This window comes from Nothobranchius furzeri, chromosome 15 (genome assembly GCF_043380555.1).
Source record: "Nothobranchius furzeri strain GRZ-AD chromosome 15, NfurGRZ-RIMD1, whole genome shotgun sequence".
NCBI classification, from domain to species: domain Eukaryota; kingdom Metazoa; phylum Chordata; class Actinopteri; order Cyprinodontiformes; family Nothobranchiidae; genus Nothobranchius; species Nothobranchius furzeri.
In genome coordinates this window covers 41,864,952-41,891,111 of record NC_091755.1, presented here as the reverse complement: position 1 = coordinate 41,891,111, position 26,160 = coordinate 41,864,952, and the positions used below count along the sequence as shown (strand labels likewise).

Sequence of the window (26,160 nt, the reverse complement as noted above, 5' to 3'; positions counted from 1 at the left end):
ATGTTAGGATGCTTTATATTATTATTATTTCGAAGTTATCACTTTCATAAATTGGCCAAATGATTTAGGATTTAGAAAGTTTTAATGCTTGTGTGAATGTCCTTTTCGTGCCGTGCCAGCTCCAGTAACAGGAAATGCGAAGTTAAAGTTGGGACAAGCCAGCAAGCATTCAAAATAAAAGCTCCTCCGTGTTACGTCCAATGTCCCAAAAGTAAAAGGGTTTATTTTCAATTAGTTTGGGAACAAACACATTTGCTAATGAAACTGCGCCACGATTTGGAACAAAGTGCATTCTTAATAAACGTGCTTTCTCGTTGTTAAAAAAATAAACGGAAACTGATTACGCTTGTGATTTATTTTGAAATCCAGCCGGATGTTGTGTCCTTTAGTCGAGCTAACTTGTCACTTTAGTTCCGATGCCATGTAGTTCATCAGTGTTCGGGATTCAATAGTCGGGTTATTCCTCTGGGAGCAGCATGTAGTTCACCGCAGACCCGTGTGTTGGTTCTAGTTTAAACATCTGAACGGGTTTCCTCTCGGTTTCTTCACCTGGGAGCGGTTTTTAAAACACCCAGCCGACTTCATGTCCCAGCGCGACCCCACAAAGCGACGGTTGAACCGCTCGGTAAGTCTTCACCTAGCCACACTTGTATCCCTGCTTTTACACGTTACTGATGAAGTTACAAATACGTTTTACACCAGACTCGCTTTAGGGTTGTTTTAAAGTTTCGGGGCGTTTCCGCGCTTCACTGGAAGAGTTAGCAAACAAAACGAAAACTTGTCTTTCAGTCAGCTTCACCTGGCTCTCGTCTCGGTGAAGTGATTTTTACAGAAACACTTTTCTGTTTGCCACGTTTCAAACGGATATATCCTTTTTTTATCGTGCGATTAAAGTCGGGTCATTCTTTGTGTCTTGAGTCATCGTGTCGGCTGCCTCAGGTAAAATCAGGAGCAGCGCGTCATAAAGGTGTACCCGAGCTGGTCGGGATGGGAGCTGAACGTGTTTACAACATAAGTCTCATCAAGTAAACAGCGTGTTGACCTCTGAACCCGAAAACGCCGTCAGGCCCCTGAAGATGAACAGCTGTTAGGTGGTGGAACATCTGGATGGAACTGGGGTTGTCACGATACTAAAATTTCAAACTCGATTCGATACTGGTAAAAAAAACTCGATACTCGATTTCGATACTATTTAAAAACACCAATTTATTGAACAAGTTTATTCAAAAAATAACATTCCTCAATTTATATTGCAAAAATTAAATGTTAAGAATTAAGTGTATAAAGTGCTTAAACCTTTCAAGTATCAGCGTTTTTTAAAACGTGCATACAAAAACTGGTGAAAGTTAACACTTTAAATCATGAATTGTCTCACTATACATACACTATTTGCAGAGGGATGTTTTGCTGCTTAAACTCTGTTTAAGGTGCATTTTTGTCATAAGATGTAATGCCATATGTTTTGTTCTGTACTTTTGAACAACTCTGTTGGTCAATAAAGGGAGAAAACGAATTTCTCCACAGTAGGACAAAGGTACATCTAATCTTAATAAAAACAGACTGGCGCACGGCAGTGACGTCATTAAAAGCGCCGGTTAGATTAGCCGCGGCTAGTCTGTTCACGCCTAGAAATCCCAGACCCGCTCCAAACGAACAGGGAGAATCACGTTAATGATTCCTAACAAAACCTTTTGACATGAAGATGTTTTGGTGCAGATAATGTCTTATTTCAAGGCTGCACCATGGGTGCCCGTCCGCACCCGTTATATGGATATACACTGATGGCGATTCGCCGATGGATCTAAATACGCTGTCATGCGTGTCGATGTACTTGAAGAAGGCTGTGTATATGCGAGTCTCCATAATACATTTGACATTTGTTTTTTTATCGATTAGTCTTATTCCGATATCTCTCATCTGTAATAGTGGTTGCTTGATATTTTATGATTTTATGTTTTTATCCTGCTTTTATGCCCATTTACTGGGAATGTTTTTCTTTTAATGATGTTGTTCAGCACCTTGGGCTTCGGATAATGTTGTAGAAGGTGCTATACAAATAAAATTTGATTGATTGATTGATTGATAATATCGATACCACAGGGATGGAATATCTAATTTAGATACCACTTTTACTATCGATTTATATCTAGGTATTGATTTTTTTGACAACATTAGATGGAACTGTAAACTTACACACATCTATCATTTCTCACTCTTGTAACACAAATATTGTTTAACTGTTGGAAAATCAACACCTTCATATAGAGGGTGCATACGTTGCTTGTTCATTCACATTTGATTAAAAGTGAACCAAATATATGTAAAATTATTCACTTAAAATAAACATATTCTCAGGAAATGGAACAGGGGTGGTTAGAATCAAGAGATAATGTTTAAACAATTGCATACCTTTTCTTTCCTGACTCACTTAGCATGCTAATTTGAATCACATCTGAGTGGAATAAGCAACAGAGCAGTTAAAGATCTGAACATTATAATAATATATGATGTTGTTCTGCGGTACTTTAGCTTTACTTCCATGGCAGTTTGTTACACTGGTTCAGAATTAAACAGGCGTTTAGGAAAATGCGTATTTGCTTTTGCTCCTACAGTTGATGAAGACGGAAATGTTCCTGTTGCCCAAGGAAACGCGTGAAATCAGTTTGAGTAGGGAGTGGTGAGTGAACAGAATATGCCAATGTGACAGCAACACAAATCAAGGTTTTAATGCATATGAAGAATGTCTTCTTCAAAACTGGTTTCGTTAAAAAAAAACTCCACTTGCACCAGTTAAAGCCTCGCTGATCTTATTCTAGAGTTCAGACCTACTAGTGGAAACGATTTCACCCCATGGGGTTCATATGCCCCATTTTCTACCCAGACCATATAGAAAAAGAGCTCTATGTGATGATAAACCACATTTAAAGCTCCTAGGCGGGTGTTCTCTTGTTGCTTAGCGTCTGGTCCGGAACATCATTTCACAACTAAAAACAGACCTGAGGTAAGAAGGCCTTTTGTTTCACACAGTCTGCGCTCATGCTGAGAAGGTTCGTCTCGACCCTCCGACTGACGCTTGAACGTTCCGATTCAATAGTTGGATGTTGTTGTTTGACTTGACCTCGGCAGCAGGAAGCAGAAAAATGTAAACCACTGAGCGCAGAGACGCTACGGAGGAGGTGTGTTTTGGAAACGGCTCATCCGACGGACCATTTCTCGGTCTTGCTCTGTGAGAAGAGGTTCTCGTGCTCACAGCAAAGGCCTTGACCTTTGACCTGCCCTGTTCATTTCTAATTCGCCACTTTCTGTTTGTTATTTTTCACTAGATAATGACTCCTTTAGGGAGTCCCGTTCACCTACGATCCCAACCACCATTCTGGTGTTCTGTTGTTTATCCCTGGATTGCTGCAGTAATCCCAGATTTAGCCAGCCCTGTGGTATGGTGATGTGTGATACCCAGCCTTTCACTTTCTTCTCTACCTGGCTACAGCTGGAGCTCCAGCAGAGGTCGGCGTGATTAAAACCTCTGAGTGAAAACAAAAAGCAGACATAGACAGTCTGGCGTTGATCGTGAGCATCTTTATCATTTTATCTGGATTTAGGTTAAAGCTGATGTCTTTTCACCAGCCCACTGATTTTACTTTATTTATAAAAACAAAAAGAAAACAGCATTCTCAAAATAAAAACCTGCAAAAGAAGCATCTGAGGGCAGCCTGTCTCCACAGCGTTAAAGTAAGAGCTGCCACCTTGTCTCAAATTCTAGCTTACCTTTGTGCTCACGTTCAGTGTTGATTAGAATCAAACGGATGTTTGTTTAGAGAAAAGACCACGTTACCCTAACATGCCAGGCCTTATCTCTCCAGGACAGCTCTGAGTGACCTTCTCTTGTCTCCTCGCTAAACATTTGAAGTAAATGTGCAGTTTTCCTCTGGATTCCTAATCCGTGTCGCATCGTTGCGTCACGGCCAAACCCATACTTAATTACTCTCTGCCCTTAAGTGAGTGGCGTTCATGCAGTGGCGTTGACCTCTAATCTGTAGTAGGAAGCAGTGTGGAAGTTGTTTTCCGGTCGGGCAACGTTTTCCTCCACCAGAGAAGTAGGGATGCAACGATACCACTTTTTTCCAAACCGATACGATACCGATACTTGGATCTGAGTACTCGCCGATACCGATTACCAATACCGATACTTCTACCATACAAAAAAAGGGCAATGATTTGGAATACAGGTTTTATTTTCTTCTCTGCACAGGAAAAGACTGTGAGGTAGATAAAAAGTAAAATATATGAATAGAAATAATCACAAAACTAAAATATTAGGTGAACAGAAATGACAAGTTACAGTGAAGCCATTTTCAAGCAACTGCATTGGTATCAGTTCCTGGTATTGGTTAACTTTTACCGATACCGATACTGGTATCGGTATCGGTGCATCCCTACAGAGAAGTCGAGATGATGTGGTGTCCTGGTGTAACAGGATTTTGTTTACCTTGATCCTGCATGAAACTTCATTTGATTCTAAAGTAGAAGGTTTGTTTTGAGAGGATAAAGTTAGTTGTCCGCGTAAAAAGTGTTGGTCAGAGCTTACACACACAAGTCCAGATGAGGCGCAGGATCCAGCAGGTAGCTCCAGTAACATCAAATATATGTTAGATTTGTAGTGACTCCACAGCAGTCTGATGCTGGTGAGAAGACGTGTCTAAAGACTAGCGGTGCCCTGATGGAGATCAGTCGGCTGTGCTCTTGACTCCGGTACCACAGAACCGATGCCGTCTGGCGTAGCATGACTCCGCTCTCACCGGACCTTCAGCAGGAGACAACAGCCAACTCAGGCGAAGATCAAGTTGTGTGGCAGTATGTCCAAATCCTCACAGCTGGTTCTGGTCAAATACGCGTAATGAATCTGTTAGTCGCCTGTGATCGCTGCTCCTGCAGCAGAAGCGGTTCTTATTTAGCCACGCGGTGCTAACAGCTACAGCCGGAACAAAGCGGAGAGCTGTTTAAAGAGCCGGCTGAGGAACCGTTCAGTCCGCGGTAGCACCAAGCTGCATCTGTGCAGAGCTGCTCCGTCATAATCAAAGGTTATGTCATCTTTTGTTTATCTAAGAGGAATTTACCCACACAGATCCCCACCTAGCTGGGAATGATGGTGTGAGTGTTTCCACATTAGACGCTATTCCTCTCCAGCTCCAGATCAGGTTACCTGAAACAAAAACACATTTTAATGTAAGATCTTCTAACCAGAGAGAGATCAAACTATCGGACATGTCCTGACTCTGTTTAGATGGAAGAGGCAGGATAATGGGACTTTACTTTCTAGTGAAGAAACCAGCTGACTCGGGACTCGCTGCTGTGGATGGAGGTTATTGTCTGTTCCGTGGCTCAATGGCATTCTGGGTATCGGCTGTAATGACTCATACCTGTTGGGCTCAACCAGACTGACTGATCTCTAACACGCTCGTTAAAGTGGTCCAGTGGTTTGTGGGTAACAGCAGGACAAACACAAAAGCATCACTTCTGGAGCTCACTCCTCAAATGGTGTTTATTTGTCATTCCTGGGATCTGCTGGGAAATGTTTTAGTGACACACAAACCGAAACAAAGTCGTGTTACCTAAATCAGGTCAACGAGTGCCTGAAAGAGACAAAAAAAAGCATTAAGTGTCATTTCACTTCTGCTCTGTGGGTTCTGGAGTACAGTCAGCTCAGGTCGGATACAGTTTCCAGAAGTGTTTTTATCCTGCAGCTGTTTTCCTTTGTGATGTTTAGGAGTGTCGATGTACACCCATGTGTTCATTGTATAGACTTTTAGTCTGGCTCAGTCACCATATGAGTGCGTTTACATGCAGCCAATAACCCTTTTAAAACCCGAATATTCACAATAACCCGGATCCGCGGGTCCTTGTAAACACTGCCAAAAACCCGGTTATGCTCATAACCGGGTTTTTAAAAACCCGGTTAGTACACCTGGGGTAACCCTTTTCTAACCCGAATGTTTGGTCGTGTAGACGCATACCGGGATATCCCCATCAAAGCGTGTGTTCTGCGCATGCTCTGTTCGCAAGGAATCTTGGTCTTTTGAGTAGCGAGACGTCTTGTATGCACCAGAACACCGGAAGTAAACAACAAGTTGGGAGCAACATGGCGAGTCGCGGCACAGCACCACACTTTTGGAGTGACGAGGAAACCTCTGTGTTCATCGGTCTGGTGAAAAGTATGAACATTATGTCTTTTGTTGACGACCGAAAGTACAGAGACAGCGAAATATGATGCATATTGCGTCTTGACGTAGTCCATACGTCCTGACGCTACCCCAACGCCCGCATTTAAATCAGGTTATGCAAGTTAGCGGTAACTCGATGGCTGTGTCTCAATTCAGGGTCTGCATCCTTCGAAGGACGCAGCCCACCCGGCCGACGTGGGCTGCGTCCTCCGTCGGCCGGGTAGACCGGATGTTAACGGCTGTGAATTTGGACAGGCCTAGCCTTCATGAACTCCCTCGGCGAACGTTCCGTCGCCTAGCAACCGTGGAACCGCTGGGCAGAAGGAACTTTAAACGATGGAGCTCGACGTTTTATTTAGCTTTTTAACCCCCAGAAACCCAAATTTAGGAAACAACTGCAAAATCTTTTTTTAACCTTTCACATGTTGTTCTAGGAGGCCAGATAAACGGGCCTATTTACACATTTTAACAGCCAATAGTGTTGCAGAACTGAACAATAGGACCTATTAGCAATGTAAATGTGGTTTTAAAAAGAAAAAACAATGGGGAAGGTTTATTTTTGTAGACTTAAATCTGATGTTGTAATGTTACAACCGTGGGTCTCTGGGGGTTAATCATTTCCTTGACTGTCTTCGTCTTCGTCTTCGTCTTCCTCCGCTTATCCGGGTCCGGGTCGCGGGGGCAGCATCCCATCTAGGGAGCTCCAGGCCGTCCTCTCCCCGGCCACCTCCACCAGCTCCTCCGGCAGGACCCCAAGGCGTTCCCGGACCAGATTGGAGATGTAACCTCTCCAACGTGTCCTGGGTCGACCCGGGGGCCTCCTGCTGGCAGGACATGCCCGAAACACCTCCCCGGGGAGGCGTCCAGGAGGCATCCTGACCAGATGCCCAAACCACCTCAACTGGCTCCTTTCGATCCGGAGGAGCAGCGGTTCTACTCCGAGTCCCTCCCGAATGTCCGAGCTCCTCACCCTATCTCTAAGGCTGAGCCCGGCCACCCTACGGAGGAAACTCATTTCGGCCTGTCGATCTCCCGATCCCTCCTACCCTCACTCGTGAACAAGACCCCGAGATACTTAAACTCCTCCACTTGAGGTAGGACCTCCCTCCCGAACTGGAATTGGCAAGCCACCCTTTTCCGGTCGAGAACCATGGTCTCAGATTTGGAGGTGCTGATCCTCATCCCAGCCGCTTCACATTCGGCCGCGAACCTACCCAGCAAGAGCTGAAGGTCAGAGCTGGATGAAGCTAGGAGGACCACATCATCCGCAAAAAGCAGAGACGAGATTCTCCTGCCACCAAACTCGACACACTCCACACCACGGCTGTGCCTAGAAATTCTGTCCATAAAAGTGATGAACAGAACCGGTGACAAAGGGCAGCCCTGGCGGAGTCCAACCCTCACCGGGAACAGGTCCGACTTACTACCGGCTATGCGGACCAAACTCACGCTCCTCTGGTAAAGGGAGTGAATGGCCCTTAACAGAAAGCCACCCACCCCATACTCCTGGAGCGTCCCCCACAGGGTGCCCCTGGGGACACGGTCATAAGCCTTCTCCAAATCCACAAAGCACATGTGGATTGGTTGGGCAAACTCCCATGCCCCCTCCATCACCCTTGCAAGGACTGTTGACTGTTGGAGAGCTAATTCAGAGAAAATACTTTCAACAAGCTGAGCCTGAGCAAAGATGTGATAATAGTTTTTAAGACTTTCTAAGGGTCTTAATTTGACCAAAACCCATTTATCACCTTTTAAGACTTTTCAAGACCCAGCGGATACCCTCTAGTAAACAATTCTCATTTGTAAACAAAAATAAAATCCAAGAGTTTAATGCAGAACTGATTTTATTTAGATATTTCTTTTATATGTACATGTTTAATCTTTATTAACCATTTTTTTCTAGCAAAGTAAAAAGCTGTCAAAGTTCTCCCTTCTCTCCTGGGCCCTCTGCTGCTCTGCAGCCTCATGTCCTCCCAGATCAGCTCCAGAAGCTCATCGCTGGCACCTTCCCCTGGATGCCCATTTTCTCCAGAATAGTCTTAACAAACATGTAAGAAAAGAAACAGGAAGAGAAAAGAGGACAACGGGTTATTCCTTTCATGTTTTCGCAGAAAAAAACTAAACTCAAACGAGTTTTTTAAAATATGAGATGTTGTTGTACCTCCATGCCACAGCCACCGAATACTTTGCTCCGGTGATCATGTGGTCCATCTCCGCCCTAAGCTTAATAAATTCCCTGGTTTTCTCTTTTGTTCCTAAAATACAAACTTCTATTAAAATGTGGGGGAAACATAGCGGGAGAAGTACGACACCGAGCGGCCGAACATACGAGCCGAGACCGCATTACAAGCACTTTTACTGTAACATTTCTGACTAAAATAACGTTCATGTATCACAAAAAGCCCTTAACCTAACAGTTTTCAAGTTTATGCTGACATTTATATGCGCAATCCTCTCCGACAGCTCCCGCTTCACTGTCCGCCATTGTTTTTAAGTTTTTCTGCCGGCCGGCCCGCAAGGCATCTTGGGAAATGCTACCTATTGAAGGATACACCGGACCCATCCTTCATTCAGGCGAAAAGAAGGCCGCATTCGTCGACCGCATTCAAAGGAGTCTTCGAATTGGGACAGGCCGAGTCGCGGCGCTGTGACGTAACCGGCCGACGAATCCGGCCGACGTAGGATGCAGACCCTGAATTGAGACACAGCCAATGTGACAACCTGCTGCTACTGAAACGAGCAAAGGCTCAGTCACCCAGAACTCATCTGTAATGCTTCATTTAACCCGTCCTGTCACCTCTCGTGCCTGGCCCAGAGACGATGAACGAAGCGGTGTGGAGTTAGAGCCGTCCCAGCGTGGGTCTGGGACCTCTTCTGTATGGGTCGCATTAAAAACTACACCTAGACACGAAACGACTTCAACCCGTGGCTGTACAGAAGTAGTTATGGTGCAGTCTACCTGAGCTGGCTCGGTTCAAACCCTAACCCTTCATGTACCTGTGGTTTCTCAGTGCAATGCTAAAGTACCTAAAGCCCCACAACAATCCTCTGAGATCTCTCAGATTAGCAAAGCACAGCGAGTGCTGCAGGTTGCAGGTGTGGAAAGAGGTCGTAAAAATCCCAGCTTCAGAAAACAGGCTCGACATGAATCTGGGTAGTTTAGTGGTTAGATAAAAAACTGTCGGGTGAGCAGGTATGCACAGGTACCTCCTCGCTGTAGCACATAAAACCTCTGCCTGTTGAAGCCAGAGTCCTGTAGTATTTTATTTTTTACCAGTTTGAAAACAAGGTTTGTGGGAAACTTTTGGGAAAAATAAGAAGACATAATAGTTTGGAAGGAACTCGTCCTCTCGCTGCGTCAACACAAACCTCTAACGTCGTCCCGTAAAGTCATCTGAGCAAGAGAAAGTAGAGACGGAGTTCCTGCGTGGAGAGGGAAAGGGTGCAGCTCTCATCCTGAGCCTGCTTCCTTCCTCTCGTCTCTAAAAGAAGCCCTACGTCTGCAGTCTGTAGCCTGGACACACACACGCACGCATGCACGCACACACACACACACGCGCACACACACACACACACGCATGCACACACACGCACGCACGCACACACACACACACACACATTTTACTGCTAAAACTGCAAAGTTGCCACCGGCCAAGTTTAATGCACGGCTCAGCATTTTGGCTAAAAGCTGTTTTGAGGCGTTCCACCTGCTCTGCTTCGGAGCGCCCGGTTCAGAGACACGCTGAGCCTCTGTAGCTGCCCTGCTCGTGTTTGGGGTTCAGTAGATAAGGACCTGTATCACCGCACACACAAAAGGAAGGGGGAGGCTCTTCAGTCTGCTTGTTTCTCTCATCATGCACACATCTTTTTGTTTATTAATGAAAGGATGAGGTGGTTTTCTGATCCAAATCACAATGAACTGAGATGATGTCGTGTGGTGTTTTCAGCAGGAAGAAGAGGACCCGGACCAAGGCCAACCCTGCATGCGCTGTGGAAACCAGTGCCCCGGCTTCCGTGTGCATGGCTGGAGGTAAACGGCTGTGCCGGTGCAATAAGCAGGAAATGTTTGTTTCATTCCAGTCCAGATGGTTTTTGCTACGCTTTCCTGCATCTAATCACAGTTTTAATCTAAACTGGTAACAAACCAGTGCTTTAACTGAACACGCTGCTGGGTGTAAGTAGATTGGTTTAGGTGCATCAAATACTTCTTTAACACTCAGAGCTGCATTTTACTACTGTTGCCTTGTAGCAAGAAGGTTGCAGGTTCAAATCCCGACTTTGGCCTTTCTGTGTGGAGTTGGCATTCTCTCCCCATCCATGTTTGGGTTTTCCCCAGGCGCTCCGGTTTCCTCGACATACCAAAAACATGCATGTTCTGTTACCTGAGGATTAAGTTGTCCCTGAGTGAGTTAAGCTGGGCGGACACTGTGCGACCTTTTCACTCGTAGCACTCAGCTTCAGCTCAAACTGTACGACTTCCTCGCAGGGCAGATCTCACGAGCCAGGCGTTCACGCTGTACGTCTGGTAGCAACACGTCGGCCCTAAAAATATGCTAGAAATAGCAGTTTTTACACAACACGTCAGACTTTCTTGTCTTGTTTTGCCTGTTGTCCTTCGGGAGAGCTGCTGGAGGACACACAGGGATTTATGGGGGTTGGATGAGGAAAACGAAATAAAGAAAGTAAATCTGTGTTTTGTGATCAGTTTACTTTGACACGAACACGACAAACACGCTTTCTTGACGATCTTTGTGAGTAAAAAAACGTGTAGAAATAAAAACGAACAACGTGTGTTATTAGGGAAATAGCGGGGAGCGGTGTTGATGCAGGATTGTGCATGCGCCGTGAGCGGTTCTGATACTTTTTGGGTCGCAGCTGCTCGCAGCGCCGCTTCAACAGTGCGATACCCTCACGAGGGACGAGCAAAATATTAAACACGCCAGAAGTCCGTGCGACCTCACGACTGCCAATCGGTAGCTGGTCACGTGGTGTTAATCACCTCTCGTGACCCCTGTACACTACACGACGCTCGGCGCAAAACTCGCCCCGATCTCGTGGATTCTCGCACGAGTGGAAAATCGGTTCAAAAAAGTGAAAAAGTCGCACAGTGTATGCCCGGCTTTAGGACATGTACATTTGCATCTCAGTCCATGTAGAAACATGAGTTATTGAGCGACGTGCGTTCCACTCCGCTACGAGAGGTGGCGACATGCATCCCTTCGTCCCGGTTCTTCTGGTTTGCCTACAGCAACATAAACAGTAAACAAACGCTGTCGGGACTCGGGAGTGAAGCACACAGAGATCAAACAGAAAACGCTCGGTGGCCAACGAAAGGGTCAACAACAACGACGCTGCAGCTCAGCGGGAATTTAACGTGTTAATTATGATGAATTAATTTAATGCATTCATCAAAATTCTCTCATTTAAGCACAGTTTGCATTTCAAGCAACGTGGGATGTTTGCCAGTGCACAACTTCCTAGTTGACACCGGTTACACTGCCGCACACCACAAAGCCCTGCCTGAATGGAAGAATTGGGAGAAAGTGTCTTGCTTGGACCGATGCAGTGTTTGAAAACCGTCAGCCTCTTCCCTTAACTTGTAAAAATAAGAAAAACTTCCTGAATACCATAGAGTTCATGATATGGACATTTTTCAGAGATCGTCTCGTCTGAGTTTATTGTGAGAATGGGGGGGGGGTTAAGTGAAGAGGATCTAGGTGGACCCCTGCAGAGCAGCAAGACTAGCAGAGCCCGTCCTGACACGTGTGCCATCAGAAACACTAAACAGGACCTGCACTCGAGGATTAGACTCGGTTTTATTCAAACCCATCGGCGTCTAGTTCACACTGGGCCAAAATGGAAAACTCATTTCAATGTTAACTGAAAAATGTCCTTGCTCTCCAGATATGTGTTGTTGAATCTCATCATTTGGAAACAAACTTATTTTTGCATAAACACTGAGTCTTGAATACCTAATTACACACAAGCAAGTACATCTGTAGTAAAACACACATCAGTAGTATTTGTTACTTATTATGTCAGTTTTTTAAGTTTTTTTCCCTAAAATGTTTCTCAGCATCTTAGAATGTTTGTTCTTTAAGGATTTTGCATCTTTTAAGTGTTTCTGTTTTATGTTTTCTTCTTCATTACTCTTTATTCGTAGTTACTCTCCTTTTTTTGCTCCAGTAATGAATGACTGTGCCTGTTCCCCACTGAGGGACAACAACATAAACACAAACAAAGGGATTTTCTATTCTATCTGCAGCCTTTCCCGTTTTACTGTAGGCTAAATCCTTTTCCACAGGCCAACTACAAAAACAAAAAAGTAATTTCCTTCAGTAAATATGTAATTTCTGCTGAACATGAGGGAGTCTGAGCAGCTAGGGCTGCAGCAGCTACACTGGAGTTCAGCCAGCTCCGTCCGGAGGTTGGTTGGTGCACTTTCGACCACGAACACATTACTGAAGTATTAGAAAGAGAAGTATTTTCAGTTTGTGCAAGACTGAGGAGGGTACTGCTGCAGACACGTGGATGCTCATGACTGTTAACAGGAGAGAGTGCTTTGACTGATGTGCTAATGCTGCAAAGCACTATGGGATTTGTAGGATTTGTGGCGAATGCGCCAGTGGGCCATTTAATACACGTTTGATATACGGTGTGTTTTAACTCTGACAGGCTTCTGGTAATCACCTAAGTAAGTCTGATTAGTGGAGTTTCCAGCTTTAATCTTTTCCTTTTGACTTTAAGGCTGAAGTCCAACTTTTCATCCAAACTCATTTAGAAGTTTCTGTTTTCCTTCCAGGTTGTGGTGGTTTTACTACAGCATCCACGGGACTTGCACTCTTTCTCCAGATTTGGATCCACTGAGCTCAAAAGTTGCTTGAATCAGAGCTGCATCCGTCACCTGTCGCCACTAGAGATGCATTTACTCAGCAAAGCTTGTGTTTGGGTCTTTCCTCTTGTGTTTCCAGTTTGTTTTAGCAGGTGTGCAGCTGGTTGCTCTGATCTAATCCTGTCACTCACAGCAGTAGTACTGTTTTAGCTTTCAGTCAGCTGATGAGACGTCTGTTTAGATTTAACAAGAGGAGAATGAATCTGAAGAGGTTGTCCTCTCCAGGGTCCAGATCAGCAGATTTCTCCTGGTTTTCTAAGCTGTGGTTCACATTAAAGTCCTGGCTAAGATTATGAGGTACTGTACACATCTGATTGAAGGATTTAACGTCTGTTCAAGTAGTTAAATCTGTTGGGATAACACATGGATGGATCTTTGTTGTTTGTGTGTCTTCTCTATGCTTTTTGACTGATGGACGCATTAGCATTGACTTTTTAGAATGAGAAGACGAGGACAAATGTCTTGTTTAGACCTTTGACGTCTGGTCCAGGCGAATGAGCGACATGAAAGTAAGTAAATGATTGAGATTTATGGGGGTCAGTTCTTCAAGCCCCAGAGTCGGCTCCTAATTGCGTCCTCTTCATTAACCAGTTGTGAGTCACAGCTCCGCTGATGGAGACGATCGTCCAAAGTGGCTCCAAGCTCAGCTGCTGATGCTCTCTGAGAAGGAAGTCATCCATCTTCACTGGGATGTCCTCAGACACTGCTCAAACCAGTGGGGAGGGGCAGATGGTGCATCCAACACCCAGCAGTCTGACAATTGAGTTACGGCTGACCCACAGGTCCCCGCCATGCTCACAAGTGTTCAAAGCCACCTCAGTGGCCATGAGGCAGCAGACCGTTGTGGGACAAGGCCCATCTGTTTTCTGGAGACAGATCTGAGCAGGATTCTCCCCCCCCCAACAGCTAGCTTCACTTTTAGATGATCACACTGAGGATTAGCATGTGGCTACGCTAAACCTTTAGAAAAATCTGATGTCACAAGTTTTTTTTTTTTTGTCCTCTGAAGAGAAAAGTGTCGTGACTTTACAGAAACTGGAAGTAAGCAGCTTTTGTGTCGTTTGATCTCCTAAAAGGACCAAAGCTGCACAGCAGAGCGTTGCTCATTGGCTCCAGATCTGCTGCTCTTATTTATGTGATTAATAACGACATCAAAGCTTCAGTCGCCCATCTGTTGGTGACGGGAGGAGCCACACAGAGAACCGCGTGTGATTCATCCTGTAAAGCAGCATTAGGACGTTTTCAGGCTGAATCTGTTAAAGTCATTGGGTGTTTGCTTCAGCTCTTCTTTAAATTGGTTAGAAAATAAATGTTCTGTTTAGTAAAAGATGCGTTGAAGAGTGGGCAGTGCGATGGAGGCTGTTGTTTGCACCCCCGTGCAGGACGGAGGAGGGTGGGAGTCCGCACACGTTAAAACATCAGCCTTACAGAGTCCTGCTGTAGGGAGCAGAAACCAGTCTTTACTGGTCTGGATGGGACGGCATCAGCAGGCTAGCTGGGACTGACTTTACAGAAGGTAAATAATTCACTGATGATATTTTGCTGCTGAGCAGGATTAGGTGGACCGGAGAGATGAGAGCAGCCTGGAGGAGGTGTTCTGTGGCTCGTTAGAGGGTGAACCGTACGTTGTTTAGCACTTATGACCATGTCGTAACAAAACACAAGTGTAATAACACGTTTGAGCGTGGTTTTATTCTAACGGTCCTGTTGTACATGGGTACTTCAGCCTCAGCTGGAAGGGTTTGAGCCAGCCGTTGACCGAAGCCTTCGGATTATTAACGTTAATATTGTGACGATGAGTTGTGCAGCTGTTTAATTCAATTCAAGTTTATTTATAAAGCGCCAAATCACGACAAGAGTCGTCTCAAGGCACTTCACATAATAAACATTCCAATTCAGGTCAGTTCATTAAGCCAATCAGAAATAATGTTTCCTATATAAGGAACCCAGCAAATTGCATCGAGTCACTGACTAGAGTCAGTGATTATACAGCAATCCTCATATTAAGCAAGCATGCAGCGACAGTGGAGAGGAAAACTCCCTTTTAACAGGAAGAAACCTCCAGAGAATCCTGGCTCAGTATAAGCAGCCATCCTCCACGACTCACTGGGGATGGAGAAGACAGAGCACACACACACACACACACACACACACACACACACACACACGCACGCACGCACGCACGCACGCACGCACACACACGCACGCACACACGTAATGTGTCTATAGTTACATTGTGATTTCTTAGTAAATATTCTATTTGGTGAGAGATAAACTTTATTGTATTTATCCTAGTGGATCTATAATTAAATGGGTAAACTAGTAGTAGCACATCCAACGTCAAGGAAAGCAAAAAGTTATTATCAGGAGAGGGAGAATGTTTAAGTGGTTAGCAGCAGTGTGCTAGACGATGGCCCCCTCCATGAGGCCACCACAGCTCAGCAGAACATCGTTGTAGCTTCTTCTGGGGAGAAAAACACTTAGAGAGAAAATAAAGTTAACAGCTTAAATAGCAGGAAGTAAGAATTGTAGAAGAAAGTAGCAGAGTGTGGAAAGTGGGCATTGTGTCCTCCAGCAGTCTAAGCCTATAGCAGCATAACTACAGAGAGAACTCTGGATAATCTATCCTTTTAGATGGAGGCATGTTGGAGGCAGGGCAAGGGAGAGCCGTCTTTACCGACTGTACACTCCACCTCCCTCTACTCCCCCACTTGTCCAGATTTAGGCTAATGATGCTTATATATTCTTCTGATCCCTTCAATCGTAGGTGTGCTAGTCCCACACTTTACCCACAGCTGGCCCTAAACAGCTAAACACGACTCAGAGCCACGTACTCGCCTGGAACTCACTAAACTGACTTTTTAAAATAGAATTATAGTAAAAATGAGATTAGTCTTGAATTAATTTTACATTTTATTTGATTTCAACACTCCAACTTTACCACCTGAACACGGGGATCCTTACACAAACCTTTTAGTTGCTATGGAGGCTCGTTGTACACCTAGTCTGCCTCATAGCCTCAGCCCCAGCAGGCTCAGTGGCAAGGTCCTGGTCCAACTGACCCAACTCCAGAGCAGATTATGGTCCTGATGAAGAAACTGCAGGGTGTTTGTGTCTTTGCTCCAGCTCATGTGTGAAAGTGGAGATGCTGCATGAAGAGAAGGGTGCTAGATTTCTTTTACAGAAGTTAATTCATCTAACCAAAGCAGAGTTACTGCAGCAGCTCAGACGGAGTTGGGTTCAAGTCTGTAGCGGTTTTCTACTGGAGGGAAAAATCACCATTTTAGATCCATCAGACTGGGGTATTTATAGTATACCGTTATGTACTGTCCTCCTCTAGAGCCTCGGAGTTGACCCTTCGTACGGTGAAATCCTAAATGAAGTGTGTATCGTATGCAGTGTGAGCATGAAGATGTATCTATGTGTTACATCACAGGATTGTGGTTCAGACCATCAAACAGGAGGTGGAGGTGCTCTCTACTGTCCTAACGTCCTTATTAAGAGACGTGGGAGTTTGTCCCTAACTGCTTCTGTCGGATGTGGATTTGACTCCTCCTTCTCATTCAAAATGAAAGGGGAGACGTGTATGAACCATCGACCTTCAATGAACCATCACGCCTTTTACTTGATGCTTTTGATGTTTTGGGCCCACCCTGTTTGCCCTCATTTTGCAAACAAGCAATAGTGTGACCTGTTCTAAAGAAAACAGGCTTAGATCCGGGTGTCCTAGCCAATTATCGCCTAATTTCATTATTGACATATCTGGCCAAAGTGTTGGAAAGTTTAATTTTCCATCAACTAGTTGAACATCTTAACAGCAACAACCTATTTGAGCTGTATCAATCTGGTTTTCTCAGCTTTCATAGTGTTGAGACTGCTCTTTTAAAAGTTCATTTTACTAATAGCTGACTCTGGTGGTGCTGCAGTTCTGGTTTTACTTGATCTCACTGCTGCCTTTGACACGGTACATCATGCTATCCTATTGTGTAGGTTAGAGCAACAGGTTTCCTCAAAGGCATTGCTCTAAATTGGTTTAAATCCTTTATTAATTCATCTTAATGGTAGAGGGTTTGCCATTTATTTTAATTCCTTGACCTCGGTTTTTTTCTCCAGTTAAATGTGGTGTACCTCAGGGTTCCGTATTGGGTCCCATCTTGTTCTCTGTTTATCTAACCGTATTGGTGCCATCTTCAGGAAATTTACAATTCCTTTTCATTGTTACGCTGATTACACTCAGGTCTACATTCCTGTTAGTAGCTCAGGAATAAATTAGCCAGCTTAAAGGTGTTTATTTGAACTGAGATCCTGGATGGCTGAAATTTTTCTAGATCTGAACCAAAGTAAGACAGAGCTATTAGTGATTGGTTCTTCAGCTAATGCTGAAATGAGCCATGAGCTCCTTAGTTGTCTTGGTGGTTTTAGTAAATCACATGTCCGAAATCTTGGGGTCATTTTTGACAGTGACCTTTTATGTGAGAGACAGATAAGTTTGTTGGTTAAAAGCTGTTTTTTCCACCTTCGGCTTTTGTCCAAGGTCAAACCTTTTTTATCGCAGAGGGATCTTGAGATAGCGACTCGTGCTTTTATCTTTTCATTTCTTGATTTTTGTTATTCTCTATATTTTGGTATCAACAAATATTTAATACGGAGGTTGCAGTTGGTCCAGAATGCTGCAGCTAGATTCTTAGCTGGTGCAGGGAAATAGGACTTGTTGTCTCCGATTTTAGCTTCTCTGCCCTAGCTGTCAACTTTAGGAATGAGTTTAAAATGTTATTGTTGGTTTTTAAGTCTTTGCATGGGAAGGCGCGTACCTATTTATCTGACCTGTGTGTTCTCTATTGCCCCTCCAGAGTGCTACGGTCCTCTGGTAAATGGACCGTGTTCGTTCCCAGCACCAGATGTAAAACTAGAGGAGGCGGGGCTTGACTGTGGAACTCTTTACCACAACTTAAGGAGTCTCCATCAGCTGACCTGTCTAGGCTTTAGGCATATTTTTATTCCCTTGCTTTTAGTGATTGCTAATTTAGTAATGTAATTATTATGCTATTTAATCATGATACTATTTTATTGTGTTTGTTGTTTTTTTATTGTTTTGCATTGTTTTTAATTGTTTTCTGTGTATGTTAAGCACTACAACTGCTGTAAACGGGCTATATAAAAAATTGACATTGAGTCTCCAGATTTATTCATAATTGAATATTAAGGAACCCTAAATTCTACCGTGTTGAAAGGGCCTGGGGTTGGTGAGCTGGACCTAATGAAAAAGACCTGCAGAGACACCGTTTGAGTACTTTAGTACTCAGCGTAGCTCCAGAGGATCACTCATTCTAACGAGGGTTGGCTCCTGCTGGTGACTCAAGTGATTTCTGTAGAGCTGCTGGTGGCACTGGGAGAGGACCTGGGAGAGGACCTGGGGGAGGGCCTGGGAGAAGACCTGGGAGAGGACCTGGGGGAGGGCCTGGGAGAGGACCTGGGAGAAGACCGGGGCAGGACCTGGGAGAAGACCTGGGGGAGGGCCTGGGGGAGGACCTGGGAAAAGACCTGGGAGAGGACCTGGGGGAAGACCGGGGCAGGACCTGGGAGAAGACCTGGGGGAGGACCTGGGAAAAGACCTGGGAGAGGACCTGGGGGAAGACCGGGGCAGGACCTGGGAGAAGACCTGGGGGGGGGGGGGGGGGGGGACGGACCTGGGAGAGGACCTGGGAAAAGACGTGGGGGAGGGCCTGGGGAAAGACCTGGGAGAGGACCTGGGAAAAGACCTGGGAGAGGACCTGGGGGAGGACCTGGGAGAAGACCTGGGGGAGGGCCTGGGAGAGGACCTGGGAGAAGACCTGGGGGAGGGCCTGAGAGAAGACCTGGGGGAGGGCCTGGGAGAGGACCTGGGGGAGGGCCTGGGAGAAGACCTGGGGGAGGGCCTGGGAGAAGACCTGGGGGAGGGCCTGGGAAAAGACCTGGGGGAGGGCCTGAGAGAAGACCTGGGGGAGGGCCTGGGGGAGGGCCTGGGAGAGGGCCTGGGAGAGGACCTGGGAGAAGACCTGGGGAAGGGCCTGGGAGAGGACCTGGGAGAAGACCTGGGGGAGGGCCTGGGAGAGGACCTGGGAGAAGACCTGGGGGAGGGCCTGGGAGAGGACCTGGGGGAGGGCCTGGGAGAGGACCTGGGGGAGGACCTGGGAGAAGACCTGGGGGAGGGCCTGGGAAAAGACCTGGGGGAGGGCCTGGGAAAAGACCTGGGGGAGGGCCTGGGGGAGGGCCTGGGGGAGGGCCTGGGAGAGGGCCTGGGAGAGGACCTGGGAGAAGACCTGGGGGAGGGCCTGGGAGAAGACCTGGGGGAGGGCCTGGGAGAGGACCTGGGAGAAGACCTGGGGGAGGGCCTGGGAGAGGACCTGGGAGAAGACCTGGGGGAGGGCCTGGGAGAGGACCTGGGGGAGGGCCTGGGAGAGGACCTGGGAGAAGACCTGGGGGAGGGCCTGGGAGAAGACCTGGGGGAGGACCTGGGAGAAGACCTGGGGGAGGGCCTGGGAGAAGACCTGGGGGAGGGCCTGGGAGAAGACCTGGGTGAGGACCTGGGGGAGGCGTTCATCTGCCATTGGTCCCATCACGACAGCTTCCTACCGGTTTGTGTTGGAACTTCATTCTTCATTCTCTTCTGCTCACACACACAAACACACACTGTCGCTGCATGCTTGCTTAGTATGGGTTAGGGTTAGACTCTGACACTAGTCAGTGACTCGATGCGACTTGCTGGGTTCCTTATACAAGAAACTTTTGACTGATTGGCTTAATGACCTGACCTGTACTGGAGTGTTTACTGTGTGAAGGTCCTTGAGACGACTCTTGTGGTGATTTGGCGCTTTATAAATAAACTTGAACTGAATTGTGTGTGTTGCCAGATAAAGAGCTGCTCTCTGTCAGGTATCCAATCCTCAGCAGTGCCCCCCCCCCACCCCCCGAAGGGACTTATTAGAGGAGATGTGTGTTTGAGCTTTTTGGTCTCATGGGGGCTGGGTGATGGAGTAAAGCAGCTTTGTGCCTTATGAACTCGAGCCTCAAGCACCAGCTGGTGAGCTGTTATGCAACCACTGCAGAGATGCACACGAAGCAGATCCTTCGTACGGCCACACCGTCACACCCACTCCGATACGCGACGCCCACGCTTCGCTTTCAGCCCGGGGCACTTTGTTCCGACTCCACCGGTCCCACTCACAGTCACACCCTCCTCCAGAGCCAGTCCGAGGACAAGATGGTTGTAATTGGAGGCAGCCGGAGATTACTGATCCCATCTTCACCTCCCTCTCTGGCCGGGCTTATCCCAGTGACCTGGTTTTCTGCTCGTTTGGCAGGGATGTGCTGGTCCAGATGAGGATCCCATGGGTGTGACGAGGTCGTGAACAGATCTGAGTTTTACAGAGATGAGGTGGATTTAGTGTTCTTGTGTTTCCACCCATGTTGTGACAACAGTTGGGAGTTCTTACTGATGGTTTAGTTTAGGCAGCCTGTAAAATGTTTGCAGGCTGGTTTGTGACGTGACGTGTTTGTAAATTATAGGTTTGAAGGCAGAGGGTGTGATTGGGATGTGAAGCAGTGTTCTAACTTTTGTTTTAGCAACTGGTTCGACTGTTTTCCCATAAGCAGTCTGATGATAACCCCCCGTGTCAACGCAGATCCAGCTCCAAGTCCTAAACACTCGCTGCGTTTCCCTTCAGCCAGACACACTAACAGATAAAACCGCCACAGTGAGGCTTCCAGCAGCTGCAGAAGCCACCTGCGGTGAGAAGAGGAACGTTTGACGCCCGACCGGTTTTCGCTTGTGTCGTAAATCCGTTTTGGCGTCCTGAGGGGCGAAGCCTGAAACGGTTCTGTCTCCACAGGAAGATCTGCGTTTACTGCAAGTGTGTTCGGGAGGAGCATGCCGTGCGCTCGGTGCCGGGGCAGCTGGAAAAGATGATGACAAAGCTGGTGTCAGACTTCCAGAGACACTCCATCTCTGACGACGACTCGGGATGTGCCTCCGAGGAATACTCGTGGGTCCCACCTGGGCTCAAGCCTGAACAGGTAAGAAATGGCGTGCTGCAGAGTCGAGATGCAAGTCAGCCACAGAAGATGCTTTTTTTCCCCTCACCCAGACGTGTTCATACATCAGTCGTTTCCAGGACCTGGGGAAACATTCGTTTGGAGTTCTGTCAGCACTGGAATGAGTTGCTCTGTGATTGGATAAGTTGCTGCCTGTAGTCTCTCATTTGTGCCTTGGTGTGAGCACATTTGCTTTCTCCTGCAGGTGTACCAGTATTTTAGCTGCCTACCAGAGGACAGGGTGCCTTATGTGAACAGTCCAGGGGAGCGATACCGAGTCAAGCAGCTGCTGCACCAGCTGCCCACGCACGACAGCGAGGTAACGGCACCCCGACCTCGAGTCAGACCCATGATCAGTCACACTTCAGCAGAGAAAGAGCTGCAGAGTGTTGTTAAAAGTTATTTTTGACCGTTCTGAAGTGTGTTTCTTTACAAAAGTTATAAATGATTAGAACTGAACACCCAAAGCAGCTCCAGCCATCACAGCAGTTTGTTATAAATGCTCTTTTACACACCTTTACACCACCATCAGTTCATTTTTCACAGTTTCTGCTGTTAATATTTACTCTAGAATTCCACAAAGGTTCATAGGATGTTGTTTGTGCAGACTAGCTGTTAGCTCGTCAGTCCTGTCAGGGACATTTCTCCAAACAGAGGCTGTTCATAAATCTATCTGCAACCTGTGGGATGATTAGAGCCTCTGGCTCTGAGGGCAGACACACATTTTATATATTTGTTATGTAAAATGAAAGCACAGCCAGCGACAGGCCTCGTCCCTGATGTTTATGCTAACTGGCGCTTCTTGCAGCCTCACTACTGCAACTCTCTGGACGAGGAGGAGAGGAAGGAGCTGCATCTGTTCAGTCAGCAGAGGAAACGAGAGAACCTGGGCCGAGGCGTCGTGAGGCTTTTCCCCGTCACTATGACCGGAGCCGTCTGCCAGCAGGTGCAGGACACTTTTGTTTAATCCGTAGTATTACTGGTGTTTTCCTCTGCAGCACCCATGTGAAAGCCTGTGAACATGTGTCAGATCCCCGTTGGCATGTGGGTACAGGTGTAGCTCAGAAACCATCACAGAGCTGCGGGAGCAGTTATAGGACATACCTGCTAACTTCCTCCCCTCTGCACTAAGGTTTGACCTTGGACAAAAGCCGAAGGTGGAAAAAACAGCTTTTAACCAACAAACTTATCTGTCTCTCACATAAAAGGTCACTGTCAAAAATGACCCCAAGATTTCGGACGTGTGATTTACTAAAATCACCAAGACAAACAACTAAGGAGCTCATGGCTCATTTCAGCATTAGCTGAAGAACCAATCACTAACAGCTCTGTCTTACTTTGGTTCAGATCTAGAAAAATTTCAGCCATCCAGGATCTCAGTTCAAATAAACACCTTTAAGCTGGCTAATTTATTCCTGAGCTACTAACAGGAATGTAGACCTGAGTGTCATCAGCGTAACAATGAAAAGGAATTGTAAATTTCCTGAAGATGGCACCAGTAGGGTTAGATAAACAGAGAACAAGGTGGGACCCAATACGGAACCCTGAGTTAGTGTTCCACGTCTGTGTTTCCAGTGTGGCAGGCAGATCTGCGGCGGAGATATTGCTGTGTTTGCCAGTCGGGCGGGGCAGGGCTGCTGCTGGCACCCTCAGTGTTTCCAGTGCGCTTCCTGCAACGAGCTGCTGGTGGATCTGATCTACTTCTACCAGGACGGACAGCTGTACTGTGGCCGGCACCACGCCGAGAGGCTCAAGCCGCGCTGCCAGGCCTGCGATGAGGTGACTGTCACAACAACAGACCTTCAAACGTATCAAAGTTTTATTTGCTTCAAACTTTTATTCCTTAAACACAGAGGAGCTCGCGTGAGAGCAGAGTGGACGTCCTATCCGCTGTTTAATCACACACGCTTCCCGTGACCTGAAGAGCTTTTTACTATTAATATTTCAGTTTCGACTGGCCTCTTCCTGTGACCTAAAGGATTAGCTTCTGCCAGAGCACCTATAGGAGTTCTGTAGATCCAGAAGATGGCTAAGCCGGGGTCAGGAGGGCAGCCGGCTCCATCCCTCTGTGTGTTATTTGCTAACCCGTGCTGTGACCTGTCTGACTCTGCTCTTTAGATCATTCTAGCAGACGAGTGTACAGAGGCAGAAGGGAGGTACTGGCACATGAAGCACTTCAGCTGCTTTGACTGTGACACGCCGCTGGGCGGTCAGCGTTACATCATGAGGGAGACCAGACCGTACTGCTGCTCCTGCTACCAGACCCAGCATGCAGAGCACTGTGATACTTGTGGACAGCACATAGGTCAAAACACACACATTTATCTGGGAAGCAGGTAAGAATCACCAGTTAACCCTATAAATGTGTCCTCTCAGGTATAGACCAGGGCCAGATGACCTACGAGGGTCAGCACTGGCACGCGGTGGATTCGTGTTTCTGCTGCGCCCGCTGTCGACTGCCTCTGCTCGGACGCCCTTTTCTTCCACGCCGGGGCCTGATCTTCTGCTCCAGGTCCTGCTCGCTGGGCGAGGACCCCAATAATTCTGACTCCTGCGACTCGGCGTTGCAGAGCAGATCCCCTCATCACAGGAGGCGGTGGGAGGTGTCAGAGAAGCACAGTCAGCAACAGTGTGGTTCACCACTGCAGCCACAAGAGGGCAGCAACTCTCCTACCACTGCTGCAAAGGAGAACAAAGGTAAATACGAACGGTTCAGTTCCCCTCACCCTCTGCAACAAATCTTTAGTAAAGTTTTGTCTGAGCAGGGCTCCACTGCAGCGCTCCAGTTCAGAACGGCACCGCTTCACCCGGCGGTCACCCTCACCCCAGAGGCTCCTACTCCCCTCTGCCCCACATTCATCTGGGGAATGGCCTAGGACCATCCTGGCCCAGCGACGTTCCACATTACAGCTTACTGCCAGTGGACGGTGGGGTCAGACGTCTGCTCAGTGGTTTTCAGCTGCAAGGAGAGGTAAACGGAACCGCAGAACGAAGCAGTCGTAGTTCTAAAGGGCTCTCGACTGAAAACGACTGTAGGACCTGGGTGGAAAAGACCAATCAAGCAATGAAAGGTACCAGAAGGTCCAGTGGACAAGTTAAGCCGGGCGTACACTGTGCGACTTTTTCACTCGTAGCACTCAGCTTCAGCTCAAACTGTACGACTTCCTCGCAGGACAGATCTCACGAGTCATGTGCTCACACTGTACGTCTGGTAGCAACACGTCGGCCCCAAAATATGCTAAAAATAGCAGTTTTTACTCAACATGTTAGACTTTGTTGTCTTGCCTGTTGTCCTTCGGGAGTGCTGCAGGAGGACACACAGGGATTTATGGGGGTTGGATGAGGAAAACAAAATGAAGAAAGTAAATCTGTGTTTAGTGATCAGTTTAATTTGACATGAACACGACAAACACGCTTTCTTGACAATCTTTGTGAGTAAAAAAACGTGTAGAAATAAAAACTAACAGCGTGTGTTATTAGGGAAATAGCGGGTGAGCGGTGTTGATGCAGGATTGTGCATGCGCCGTGAGCGGTTCTGGTACTTTTTGGCTCGCAGCTGCTTCAACAGTGCGATACCCTCACGAGGGACGAGCGAAATATTAAACACGCCAGAAGTCCGTGCGAGCTCACGACTGCTGATCGGCAGCTGGTCACGTGGTGTTAATCGCCTCTCGTAACCCCCTGTACACTACACGACCGCTCGGCGCAAAACTCGCCCCGATCTCGTGGATTCTCGCACGAGTGGAAAATCGGCTCAAAAAAGTCGCACAGTGTACGCCCGGCTTTAGTTGGAAAAGATCAAGTCCCGTATCCTAACTACGGTTTGTTCCCCCCTCAGCCTTTCCTCCTCAGCTAAACTCTCATATCACCTCATCTGACTCGCCGCCACCCTCATCCAACAAGACCCCCACCCCAGCCCCACCTCTGCCCGTCAAGTGTCGCGAGTTGATGTCCAGCGACTCATCCCTGCAGGCCTGGACCGAGGGCCAGCCCTCGGGCTCTCCACCCACAATGACGCGCAGCGGCAAAGTGAGAGTCAGCTTCAGGGAGCCAATCAGCAGCAGCTACTCTGTAGAGGAAGAGGATGAAGATGAGGATGAAGATGAGGAAGGGCATCTACGAGTGGAAGGGAAGACCCCACAGAGTGAAGAAGACCCTGAGGAGGAGGGAGGCTTCAGACGGAGGCTGCGAGTGCAGAAGGGCATCCCTCCTCAGATGGATCTGCTGGGTAAGAAGAACTTTTGGGATATTTAGGAACATGAGTTTTTTCTCCTTTTGATGTGATTTCTGATCATTTATTTTCTAATCAGACGGCTCCTCGTATCATCAGCGTAGTCTGAGGAGAGGATGGGGGCGTAGCCGCACCCCCCCAGACCCCGCTCCTCACCCTGTATCAGAGAGGCGCTCGCGGCCAGACCGGCCCCGCCTGGACTCCGCGGATACGAGGGGTGAGAGAGAGCGAGACGGCCGGAGCTCCTCCAGCACCTCCTCGCTGATCCTCCAGTCTGGACAACGCAAACACGAGGACTCGTGTTCCACCTGCTCCTCCTCTTCGTCGGACTCGGAGGAGGAGGGCTTCTTCCTGGGTCAGCCCATCCGTCTGCCCCCACAGCTTCGGCAGCAGCAGGCCGATGAGAGCCGAGTGAGAGGAGGAGAGGAGAGAAGGGATCTCCGGAGAGACTGGAGCCTGAGAGGGAGCATACGGAGGAGAAGAGCTCTCCGTCGGGGTGAAAAGGACAAAGATAAAGGCTGTGCTGTCTCCTGACCCACAACGACTCTTTTACCGGCTTTCTGATGCTGATGTTGGAGCCTTCTCCATCCTTCCTCACACACGGGGGTTTAGGACTGAGGAAATGCTGACTCATCATTTGGTTCATTTACATATTCAAACCTTCAGCAGCACGTTTGATCCTGGATCAGTTTCACAGAGACGGGCTTTCATGGTGAAGCTGCTGGCTTTTCTCTAAACACTCCTCCTCC

General features: G+C 47.4%; 1 protein-coding gene across 2 annotated transcripts; it reads left to right on the top strand.

The window, feature by feature from the left end:
- Nucleotides 1-396: 396 nt before the first annotated feature.
- prickle3 (prickle homolog 3) lies at nt 397-26,160 on the top strand. Of its 2 annotated transcripts, XM_015967241.3 has the most exons (11): nt 397-625; nt 10,166-10,248; nt 20,979-21,162; nt 21,386-21,499; nt 21,989-22,126; nt 22,756-22,959; nt 23,299-23,485; nt 23,557-23,877; nt 23,946-24,251; nt 25,019-25,408; nt 25,491-26,160. In XM_015967241.3, exons 1-11 carry the CDS (start codon nt 584-586, stop codon nt 25,943-25,945), a joined length of 2,424 nt encoding a protein of 807 aa, XP_015822727.1. In that variant the 5' UTR covers nt 397-583; the 3' UTR covers nt 25,946-26,160. The 2 variants fall into 2 exon arrangements, with proteins under 2 accessions (XP_015822727.1, XP_054601631.1); XM_054745656.2 differs by lacking the exons at nt 397-625; nt 10,166-10,248 and adding an exon at nt 14,492-14,626.

Excerpts from the sequence above, each read along its gene's own strand:
- prickle3 (XM_015967241.3), top strand. The coding sequence starts at position 584 with ATGTCCCAGCGCGACCCCACAAAGCGACGGTTGAACCGCTCG. Across the intron at positions 21,500-21,988 it reads TGCCCACGCACGACAGCGAG|CCTCACTACTGCAACTCTCT; the intron begins GTAACGGCACCC and ends CGCTTCTTGCAG. Across the intron at positions 25,409-25,490 it reads TCCTCAGATGGATCTGCTGG|ACGGCTCCTCGTATCATCAG; the intron begins GTAAGAAGAACT and ends TTTTCTAATCAG.